Source organism: Galleria mellonella, unplaced genomic scaffold (genome assembly GCF_026898425.1).
Source record: "Galleria mellonella isolate WM207_F2 unplaced genomic scaffold, CSIRO_AGI_GalMel_v1 utg89, whole genome shotgun sequence".
NCBI classification, from domain to species: domain Eukaryota; kingdom Metazoa; phylum Arthropoda; class Insecta; order Lepidoptera; family Pyralidae; genus Galleria; species Galleria mellonella.
Window position 1 is genome coordinate 131,574 of NW_026442169.1, and position 12,838 is coordinate 144,411.

The 12,838-nt window shown below is 35.5% G+C and overlaps 1 protein-coding gene across 1 annotated transcript in view; it reads left to right on the top strand.

Annotated features, from left to right (window-relative positions):
• The window catches only part of LOC113511366 (metabotropic glutamate receptor 2-like), a 96,408-nt gene that overhangs the window by 75,858 nt on the left and 7,712 nt on the right, over positions 1-12,838 (top strand). The window contains exons 10-13 of the mRNA XM_052902260.1: positions 87-253; positions 739-897; positions 6,352-6,514; positions 12,195-12,408. Coding sequence (XP_052758220.1) covers positions 87-253; positions 739-897; positions 6,352-6,514; positions 12,195-12,408 — 703 coding nt within the window. The remainder of the gene's footprint in view (positions 1-86; positions 254-738; positions 898-6,351; positions 6,515-12,194; positions 12,409-12,838) is intronic.

Consider the following 12,838-nt stretch of genomic DNA (forward strand, 5'->3'; position numbering starts at 1 on the left):
ACAATGGCTATTTACTATTAAACGGACTGTATAGTTCTTTGCAAACTTTATTGTATAAAAAAATCATCATTCCATTATTCCCTCAGATTCGTTCGCCATTGGTGGAGACAGCGTGCATGGTGTGTCCACGTGGTACCCTGCCTGACCCTACCCGGACCCACTGTAGGCCCATCCCTGAAGCTTACCTGCGACCGGACTCCGCTTGGGCGATTGGAGCTATGTCGTTCTCTTCTGTAGGCATACTACTTACAGCGTAAGTCATTGTTTTACTTTTCTGTATTTTTTTACAATCTTATCTCAATTCTGAATTTTTTTTAGAATGGCCAACAAACTGATGGTCCACCTAATATAAAGTGGTAACCGTCGCCTATAGACATAAGCAGTATTTTGAACATAACAGAGTATACTGTTTCGCCCATGATACCCCCCATGCGTTGCCATTCCTGCGGACTCAGGTGTTATTCCTCTGTACCCTGTAAATGAAATAAAGTAATAAAAATATATTAAAAAATTTGTTGTGTAATAAAAATGATTTCAAATGAGATAATATCAATACCAGAGAGAGACTTTGTATAAAAGTAGTTTGCTTGGGCACCTCCGTCCCATTCATGTTGAAGCAGTTGACCATTAATTGCCTTTAGTCGCCTCTTATGATACCCACGGTAAAAGTAGGGGTGGCCCATTCTATGGAGGGACTACACGGCAAACATAAGGACTAATATTGAAGAACTTTTACAGATTCGTGTGTGGTGTTTGGATGCGCCACAGCTCCACCCCCGTGGTGCGTGCAAGCGGGAGGGAGCTATCTTACGTTCTGCTCGCCGGTATTCTTATGTGTTACCTGGTCACCTTCGCCCTGGTCTTTAGGCCTACTGATATACTCTGCTCAATACAAAGGTAAGAATTGTTAAAACTTTCGACGAATCGCCATCTGGGCCTCTAGACAAATGGCAAACGAATTCGATAGCAACGCCGGGTGGCTCATTCCAACTCATGAACTCGCTAGCGATGTCGATTCCATCGACAAATTCGCTTGTCACTTGTCTAGAGCGCCTGCTATTAAATTGCTTAATAACAAAATCTGATCCTTTCAATCTTATTTTATTTTCGCATATGGGGTCAACTTGGCCGTTGCACGTCGACCTACCTTTTGTGCTTCCCCTGTCTTATACCATCATTTCATAGATTATATCTGTTACCTTAACGATATCTCGCGATTTAAGATATCTGTAGTCCCCTGGACGTATGTCGACCAAATAGGCGACGTGCTGAAGAAGGGCCAAATTAAAAGTACCCGTAACCGGCGAGCGTGTATGAATTGATGAATGTGGAGGAAGCGAAAGAGGTTTGTTTAAATCGAAGCATTTGGCGTTCCATTGTTTCTGCCTACCCTAATGGGAGACAGGCGTGACAGATATGTATGTATGTATGTGTAGTCCCCTGGCTCTGGATAAGTCGTTCCCAGTAGACTATATACCTATCTGATATTTTTTTTTCTAATAATGACCTTTAAAAGAACTATTCAGTCTTTGATGTTGGAGCAAAAAATGTATACTTACAATATTTCATTAAAATCGGTTGAGCGTCCTCGAGTGGACATAGTGATAAGAGTTTTTTTTTTTTTTATGCATATAAATATATTAGTTAATAAATCACAGAGTATTCGTGTAAAAATATATAATCTTATTCCTTAAGAATGGTATCCCATAGGGGATACCATGAATTTAATCATATATGTATGTCCATTTAATCATATATGTATGCTGATCATGTCTATAGATGACGGTTAAAATTTTCATCAAGTTTCTGGTCAACTTAGGTCATTTTGTGTTAAATAAAAATCAAGTTCCTGTAATAGGACAATGCAAATAACTTAGAGATTTATATTTACTTCAAATATCATTCTACTTTTATTATTACTAATAACTAATAACGGATATAAGTAAATATTTAAAAAGATATTTATTTATTTAAATAACTTTATTGTCCAAAAAAATATAAGGTACAAAAAGCATACTTAGTAGCATTCTCCACCAGTAAACCTTATATTCCAAAAAAAAACCAAGAAAAATAAAATAGTGAATACTGGCTAAGACGGCGGAAAAGCTGAAAATGTAAGTTCCAGCCTTTCATCGGAAAAGTAGTTACCTGAAAGCGTTCTATAAAGATTTTCTGGGAAAAAACATCTACACTCTTATGTTATACGTAAATACGTCATTAAAAGCTACGTTACTGGCCGTTGCCAGAAATATGAGTACTATATTTATCTGTTTTTTTTTTAATCGACTATCAAAGAAGACTTGTATTTTTAGATCTATTTTTATTTAACAGGTTCTTTACTGTATTATCTAGGTTAGACATTATAATAAATATAAATTAACAAGTTACATACTTGTAAATATAAATAATAATTTGCAAGAGTAATAAGAATATATAATAATAAATTATTTACTTTTTCAAATAAATTAAAATTGTTTATAATTACTCCTCTCCATCTAAAGGTTGCCTGAATGGGCGACCTTATCGCTAAAAGCGATTGTTTTCTCATTGTGATTATTTCTTGTAATTGTTTATATCTATAATAAGTTTACTATTGTAATCTTTTGGAGGAAACAATAAAGAGTATCTATCTATCTATCTTAATAATCATTTTCTAACTTCAATCGTTAGAAAATTTATATAATACTTAAATAAACTCCACAAGGTACTGTTTAAGAACAAAATTATTTGCCAACGTAATCAGTCAATATGCACACCTAGCACACCTGCAATGCCGTAGGTGTTGTAGGTGACCATGGGCGGCGGTAGTCACTTACCATCAGGTGAGCCGCATGCTCTTTTGCCCCCTGTGTTGTAAAAAAAAAAACAAAAAAATAATTGAAACCAAAGTTCAAAGAAGAATACAAATAACTCTTCTAGGAAACACTTAAAAAGCATTTTATCTCAATGTGACGAATTGGTCAAATTCGCTGACCGACCTGAGAACTTGCTTCTCACAGCTTTTAGATTTCTGGATTAAAATCTTAAAATTGTTATTCCTTACATAGATTGATTCATATACTTTGATATCTATTATAGAAAAAAGGAGATTTTTTTAATAGGTAAAAATGGACTGTTATCCTCGCCCGCGCTATCGGTATACACCGACGAGGCACCAGTGGAAGATGATAGGTGAGAATAAATGCAGGTTAGTTGGCCCATCGTGATGAATTCGACAAGAATTGAACATGATGGTTTCCAGAGAGAACCACGTGGAAGTCAACCTGAGAGGGTATATTGCCAATAATGGGGCTGTTAGATCCCATTACTAACAATCCCTTTACCCCAATAGGTGATGTTAGCGACTACCTATATTGACTGATTTCAGTGTCCACTCTTTTTATTATAGTACTTAAATTACCAGAAAAAATGTTTTTTTTTGTACCTTATTGTCTTGGGATCTATTCTGTAAAGATCATATCAGATATTAACTGTCCACTGCTGGACATAGGTCTACTACTATTGGGAAGGTTTTTCCAGTAGTTGCCTTACCCAGCAGGCGGATTGACAACCGTAGGCTTTGGTGATATGCATCCACTCTTCGGGATCAACTTCCAGCAGCAGTATTTCCGAACCGATACGTCATCATAACCTTCAAGAAAAGAGCGTATTCCTTTTTCAAAAGCCGGTAGCATACATGCAATGCCGTTGATGTTGTGGGTGATCATGGGCGGCGGTAGTCACTTACCATCAGGTGAGCCGCATGCTCGTTTGCCCCCTGTGTTGTTAAACAAAAAAAAATTAAAGAGGGACACTGCTGCTATCTCTTCACCATTGAGTTCTCTTAGTCTTCTTTTATGACAATCACGAGAAAGGAAGAGGTGGCCCATTCTATGCCGGAACAAGACGGCGAAAAGTGTAAAGACATTGCAACAAGAAAATATATAAATAAATAAAGTTGAAGTGAATTTACCTTTCGTGTTCATCAAAAATATTTTTTTTTATACAACTTAGAATGGCAAACAAACTGACAGCCCACCTGATGGAAAGTGGTAACCGTCGCATATAGACATGAACAGTACAATAGACATAACAGAGTATACTGTTTCGCCCATGATACCCCCCATGCGTTGCCATTCCCGAGGACTCAGGTGTTATTCCTCTGTACCCAGTAAATTCACGCCATATCCCACTCTTCAAAGCGAAACACAGCCATGCAAACACAGCTGTTTCACGGTTGAAACACGAATAGGACAGAGGTATCCAAGCAATCGACTTTTGTACAAAGTCTCCCTCTGGTAAATCTATTTTTAGTATTGAAATAAATTGTCATACTATCATTCGTTTCCTAATAATATACTTTATATATATTATATACGAACACAACCCTCACTAGCAAGTACTAAAGCAGCAAAATTTGAAACCTACAATCCAACTTCCCAATTTCGGTGGCGAGGCCCGCAATGAAAAACAACCAATGGCTCTAAACTTTTATCCGACCATCTGGCTTGGGGCTATCGACGCCCAGTTTCAACGATTCCGAACACGTTCTAACCACTGAAAACCGAGTCAAATTCACAGTTATCGGCAAATGGTACGTGATGGTAATGAATACTGAACTTATTGTCGTGATTATTGTAATTTGTTACACTATTTTCGGATGGGAAAAGTTTTATCGAAATGTAAGCTGGCAATATTTTTTTATGTATGCGCATGAAAAATTTATCGAAATTCCACCAAAAGGCATTAATAATGGACTGTGTTTTTGTGCTCTTAAGCCATATTTGTGAAAAGAAAGTCTTAAACCTTTCAAAAAGTTGAGTTTCAGTATTCACCTATAATTATTTTTTGTTATCAATACCTTCTCCGATTCTGAATCTATTTTGAAAATCTATTTCTAAATTTGAATATTTTAACTCTAATATCTACGAGTACTAGACATATCAACGTATATTGGTCCGTTTCATTTGTTTTATATATTAAGAATTTATACTCAATGATGCTTAAATCCTTACTAATATTATAAATGTGCCAATTTATTTATTTGTTGCATTTTAAAGTCTTCCTGACCTAACCAATCACTATGAATTTTGGTATATATACTACGAGTATATGTCATGGACAAAAACGTAGGTTACTTTTATTTGCGGTCAGTGATTATGCAGACGACGTCTAAAAGCTAGTTAAATCTTATGAGACAGGATCAAATTTATATTAAAAGGAACGATAAAATTTAAATTTCGAAACAGCAAAAGAGATCGCACGTAACAAATAGAGAGATAGATAGATAAACACTTTGATGAAGCCATTTAAGACACACGTAAATTAACAAATGAGTTCATACAATCAAATTAATTACACTTTTTTTTAATATATAACAAAAGATAAAATACGAAAATATGTTTTCGCCATACGTGTCGCAGCGACCCAAAAATATTAATCAATATAAATTTTTTCACCATTCACAATACGTGTAGCAAAATCAACTTGTTGCTAAAACAAATAGTTATCAGATTTTGTTCGCCATTAATTACATTGTTGTATTTTGCGCCCTTAATGAACTTGTCCCGGGCTGGTTCGATATTAAATTTCGGGTCACAAAAGAGGTCACGGCTAATCCATTTAGCGGCGCAATTGTCGCGACCCTCTCGCTTCGGCGGAGGGCCGCATTGTTCATAGGAGAAGACGGTATAAGCAATCAATCCATCTAAACCTTTACACAGTGCACAATATTCTGAGGAAATGTTATATTATATATCCATTTATGTTCTCTTACATTACATACATACAAAGTGACTCCATACAAACGCTTCACTAAAACAGGTCAAAATTTTTTATCCATGCTGTATGAAGGGTTACCATAATATAAATTTATTACTAAATATTTATTAGAAATTATATACAAAAATCTTATAATATATTTAAAAGAGCCGAATAAACAGTCGATAATGATTCGTAATGATTTTTATTTTTACCAAATATGTATTATAATTTATATCTGTGTAAAGATATAAAATATGTTTCCATTATTAAATAACTAAAAATGGCTTCCATTTTAATTCATGCATGTATATTAATTGGTAAGCAATATGTACATTTGTACCAGACCGCCTGGCCGTCGGCGAATAGCAATAGGCTAATATCCTTCTTCTATAAGATAATAGAGTTGGGTGATAATGGTACAGATGACAGGATGAGATTGCTTTGTAAACATTCATTGTTAATCTAACAAATAGGTGCCCTCGTTCCTTTTCAATTAACACTACTATAGAGACCATCAATGAAGTACAACTGATGCCCAAAGAGATAGTTGCCATGGCCAAAAGCAGCCGAGACATCGTCGTCAATAATTTGTTTGATTTTTTGTTTCAGATTTGGCACCGGCTTTTGTTTCACAGTGGTCTACGCTGCCCTCCTGACAAAGACTAACAGAATCTCGCGTATTTTTAACGCCAGCAAGCACTCGGCGAAAAGACCAATCCTGATCTCACCAAGCTCACAGTTGGCCATATGTGCTGCTCTAGTCTCTATTCAGGTGATTTTTTATTATTTATACTATTTCTTTGCAAATCGATGAAGACTAAATTAAAATTTTGCAGTCCAAAACTTGGCCTTTTGAGCACAGCATTTTTTATGCAACTTTAAATGGCAAACAAGCTAAGGTCATGTCTAAACCTTAGACATGACCATGGATATAACAGAGCGTACTGTTTCGCCCATGATACCTCTTATGCGTTGCCATTCCTGAGGACTCAGGTGTAATTCCTGTGTACCTTGTAAATTCAATACCACATCCCACCCTTCAAACCGAAATACACCTATGCAAACACAACTGCTTCGCGGTAGAAACATGAATGGGACAGAGGTGCTCAAGCAAATAACTTTTTACAAAGTCTTCCTCTGGTAAATTTTGTATGGGCTCCATAAATAGGCTGAATAAAATAATAGAAGATTGGCTATAATATATGTTTCACCTCGGATACAGTCCAAGGACATATTAAACTGATCTAGGTGTTATCTTGTGAAAATCCACAGTTTGCGTCCCGAACTTCCTTGTTTAGAGATGAAACACGTGTCCGAAAAAGTACGTGAACAAATTTTTTTTTAATACCTGAACATCACTGTTACATCATACACGACATCATTTCCAAACCATTACAACATCGTAACCCGCAATAAAAGACCTTTTAAAAGACTGGCAGCACGCCTCTGGTGTTGCAGGTACTCGTAGGCGGTGATAGTTACTTACCATCAAGTGAGCTGCGTGCTGGTTTGCCCCCTGCGTTATAAAAGAACAACGACATTAACTCGCTAATCAGTTCGATATTAGCCGAATGACAACACCAAGTTACAGTACTTCTCGTGAGGGGGAAGGGGATTGTTAGCAATGGAGTTTTACAGCCCCATTGCTAGCAATATGCCCTATTAGGTCGACCTCTACGTGGTTGCCCCTGGAAACCATCGTGAACAATTCTTGTTGAATTCGTCACGTGGGCTAACTGACCTGCTTCATCCTCACCTATCATCCTTCACTGGTGCCCCGCTAGTGTATACCGATAGCGCGGGTGTGGTTACCGTTCCATTATTACCTATAAAAAACCGCTTCTTGTGACCAAAAAAATTTAACAATTATCTATAACTACAGTGTTCTGGTATGTATTTGTGGTGTAACTACGTAGTTTCCTAAGAAAGAGCCAAAACTCCCATACGAGAGAATTCCCAAATATAAAACAAATATGTGAGTAGCTTTATTTGTTTAGGACTTTCCTATTACATACGTGTAATGGCTACTGATAGTGGTGATACTCATATTAATGTCTGTACAATACGTCTGTCCTATCATAACAACTTTAGTATTCTTCTATTGTCCCAATACGTAAAAAAAAAAAATTTTTATGCAACTTAGAATAGCAAACAAGCTGACGGCCCATCTGATGGAAAGTGGTAACCGTCGCCTATAGACATGAGCAGTACCATGGACATAACAGAGTACAATGTTTCGCCCATAATACCCCCCATGCGTTGCCATTCCTGAGGACTCAGGTCTTATTCTTCAGGGTCGGCAACACGCACGTGACATCCCTAGTGTTACACGCATCCATTGGCTACAGTGGCCTTTTACAATCCAACGGACTATATGCTTGTTAGCTACTTTCATGATATAAAAACAAAACATAACCGATTTAATTTTTTTTTTTACAAAATTTGCGAGGACTATTTTGAAATTTTGAATGGCCTTATGGATTGATTTTTTTTTTTTTTGAATGAATTTTTTTTTTTATTATTTCCATTATAATATATGCGGGCCAATAATACTCGTATGTAAAATTGTTCCAAATTTCAAATCGGTAGCATTAGTAGTTACTGAAATATAGCGTTGTGACAAACGGACGAACATGAGGGGAAGGGATCGTTAGTAATGGGGAGGTCAGTCCCCATTGCTATCATTATACCCTATCAGCTCGATCTCCACGCGGTTCCCCCTAGAAACTATCATAACTAATTTATCGTTGAATTCGTCACGATGGGCTAACTGACCTGCCTTTTATCTTCACCTATCACCTCTCACTGGTAGTGTATACCGATAGCGTAGGCGGGGTTACCATGTCATTTTCATCCATTAAAAAACAAACAAACATACGGATAAAGTTGCATCATATGGGTTCCTTTGTACCGTTTTCGTGCGGAACCCTAAAAAAAGACAAATTATAAATAAACGCGCTCAAAGTAAAGTAGGCTGAAGTGCTTGTTCATATTAACACCCTGACCACAACAGAATATCAGTGTTTTGCTCTTTTGAAGGCAAAGCAATAAACGGAGTTGTAACCATTTTGTGTTACAGTGGCACACGCATGAAAGAAGGAAATCGTTATTTTATATATTTTGCTTTTTGTTTTTTTTTTTGTTTTTCATTCTTTTATCTCTTTTAACTGTGTAATTCTGTATTATGTGTATGTTTGTATTGTTATCTTTATGCTGCAAATAAATTATCTATCTATCTATCTATCCTATTCCTCCTATATATAAATGATTTGCCAGATATAACTAAATATCAATGTGTTTTATTTGCCGACGATTTATCAGTTATTATTCCTGAAAATGAAAGAATAAAATCTGACTATGAAATTACTATAAAGAACACAATAAGAGACATAGTAAACTGGTTGCAATCCAACGATTTAAGTGTCAATATATCTGAAACTAAGTATATGCAATTCTTGAATTATTCCATGAAACCAATAAACATTTTTATAAATTGTGATAATGAAATTGTAACCGAATGTAAAGAAATAAAGTTTCTAGGCTTTACATTGGACCAAAATTGTAATTGGAAAGGACATACAAATAATGTAAGGAAGCGTATAAACAGTTTTGTGTATGCTCTAAGAAGGTTAAAAAGAGAAGCCAATGAAACCACAGTCCTTACCGCTTACCACGGTTAGATAGGACGATATTTCTACTATGGGGAAATTCGGTATTAGTAAGAAAAGTTTTTATCGCGCAAAAGAAATGTATAAGAGCGATTTGTGGTGTTGGTCCAACAGAATCTTGTAAACCTCTATTTAAAAAATTAAAGCTTTTGACACTTACCTCAATGTATATCTATGAGGTGGGAATATTTGTAAAAAAACATTTGTATTTATTTACAACAATGACAGAATATAATAAATTCACACCCAGAGACCCCACACAACTGAAACTACCCACCTGTAAGTCAACGCTGCATCAACAAAATTGCGGTGTAATGGCTATTCGAATTTATAATAGGATACCAATAAAAATAAGAGAATTGCCATTAAATTATTTTAAATTAAAATTGAAAACATGGTTAATAGAAAATAATTTTTACAATATTAATGAGTTTTTGTAAAATATAAATGCTGTGACATTGACTTAGATGAAATTTAAATTTTAATTTTAATTTTAATTTTATTTGTCATTTTTATCATTTTATTATTTGTAGTAGCTTTATTAACTGTTTGTATTGCATGACCAAAGTGACACTTCGTACTAATAGTGATTTATTGTATATGTAATTGAGAATTAAATATATGATGTACCTGTATAAAATAGAAAATGGATAAATTCAATAATTAATATTTGATGTGGCGAAACATAATGGACATCTTATAAACTTCACAAATGCCATTTCATTTCATTTCATTTCATTTCATTTCATTTCATTTCATTTCATTTCATTTCATTTCATTTCATTTCATTTATTTCATTTCATTTCATTTCATTTCATTTCATTCATTTCATTTCATTTCATTTCATTTCATTTCATTTCTATCATTTCATTTCATTTCATTTCATTTCATTTCAAATATTTCATTTCATTTCATTTCATTTCATTTCATTTCATTTCATTTCATTTCATTTCATTTCATTTCATTTCATTTCATTTCATTTCATTTCATTTCATTTCATTTCATTTCATTTCATTTCATTTCATTTCATTTCATTTCATTTCATTTCATTTCATTTCATTTCATTTCATTTCATTTCATTTCATATATAAGAGCTGCGCTCTTGTCGGTGAAGCTCTTGCCACTCACTACAATTTTCAGCGAGTCTCTTCACCTCTTGATACGACACGACACCAACTCCTTCCTTCATCTGCCTGATGTAACTATGCATCGGTCTCCCTCTCCCCCTCCTTCCTTCTCTCTTACCTTCTATTATAATTTTCATAAGTTCGTCGTGTCGTGCCAAGTGTCCCAACATTTGTTCCCTCCTATCAATCTATTAACATTAATTGCATCTAAAAAATGTGCCATCTGAAATCACAGCTATATAAAAGTTGACGTTCCATTATATTCAGGATACGAAGAAATATATTTTGAAATGTCGAATATGTTTAGCATTTCTGTTAATTAGTTCTAATAATGGATACTTTTTGCACAAGTTCAACGTACTTGGGCACAAAAAATAATTAATTCCCGTGATAACGAAGTGATAAAACCAGTTATTTTGATCTAAAAACTAAGCTAGCTTGCTTGGGTACCTCTGTCCCATTCGTGTTTCAACCGTAAAGCAGTTGTGTTTGCATGGCTGCGTTTCGGTTTGAAGAGTGGGATATGGTGTGAATTTACAGGGTACAGAGGAGTAACACCCGAGTCCTCAGGAATGGCAACGCATGCGGGGTATCATGGGCGAAACAGTATAATCTGTTATGCCCATGGTACTGCTCATGTCTATATGCGACGGTTACCATTTTCCATCAGGTGGGTCGTCAGCTTGTTTGCCATTCTAAGTTGTATAAAAAAAAGATTATTACATTGTGTTTGGAAAATTCTGTACAAGCAATTTCTTGAAACCCTCTCGCTAATGAGTCGGTATTAATTTGGAAAGAGAAAAGTTAATAAGTAGAGAGGTAGTATATATACTAAATCATCTTCTCAGTGTATCTTGTTCAATAGGCCAGCAAATTCTGCTAAAATTATTTTATAAGACGGTCCTGTGAAAATGAAGAGGTCTGCCTTCCTTTTATGGTCGTTTGTATTTTATAAAAACTGGACTTTCTCGCGTCCATTTCAGAAATTACATAATATTTGATGAAAAGAAAATTACATAATCCAAACTTAGAAATTTTCAGTTTGTAATTTCCCATTCACGTTAACTATGAGAGTTTGTACTAGTATTTTTTTTTAATACAACTTAGAATGGCAAACAAGCTGACGGCCCACCTGATGGGAAGTGGTAACCGTCGCCTATAGACATGAGCAGTACCATGGACATAACAGAGTATACTGTTTCGCACATGATACCCCCCATGCGTTGCCATTCCTGAGGAATAATAATAGTAATATGGCAACTCGCTTCAATACGAATAAAAAATCGGGAAATATAAATAAATATGACCAGAGGGAGACTTTGTACAAGTCGTTTGCTTGGGTACCTCTGTCGCATTCGTGTTACAACCGTAAAGCAGTTGTGATTGCATGGCTGTGTTTCGGTTTTCAAACCGAAAACTCACCCTTCAGGGTGGGATATGGCGTAAATTTACAAAGTACCGAGGAATAACAACCGAGTCCTCAGGAATGGCAACGCATGGGGGGTATCATGGGCGAAACAGTTTACTCTGTTATGTCCATGGTACTGCTCATGTCTATAGGCGACGGTTACCACTTTCCATAAGTTGGTCCGTCAGCTTGTTTGCCATTCTAAGTTGTATAAAAAAAAATAGTATAAAAAAAATGGTTTTATTGCAGGTTTTAATAGTGGTTGTATGGATGATAGTGGCACCAGCGCGCGCCATGTTCCACTACCCCACCAGGGAAGACAACATGCTGGTCTGCGATTCATACGTGGACGCGTCATACATGATCGCGTTCTTTTACCCAATCGTCCTCATCCTGGTGTGTACAGTGTATGCGGTACTCACGCGGAAGATTCCAGAAGCTTTCAATGAGAGCAAACACATTGGTAAGTTTTTTATTTATTTTTTATACAACTTAAAATGGCAAACAAGCTGACCGCCCCCTGATGGAAAGTGGTAACCGTCGCCTATAGACATGAGCAGTACCATGGACATAACAGCGTATACTGTTTCGTCCATGATACCTTCCATGCGTTGCCATTCCTAAGGACTCAGATGTTATTCCTCTGTACCCAGTAAATTCAAAAAGTGTATAAAATAATACATACCTATATCATTCCTGTTACATATGTGATTAATGTAATAATTAAGAAGCTCTATATATATAATATATAGGGGCTTCTGAATTATTATTGTATTTACATAACATACATCAAAGGCATTCAAATCAATGCCGACAGAATATTATTATATTACAGTTCAAATGATTATAATCTAAATGAACATTTGATTGTCCTTGAACCAAATTTATATAAA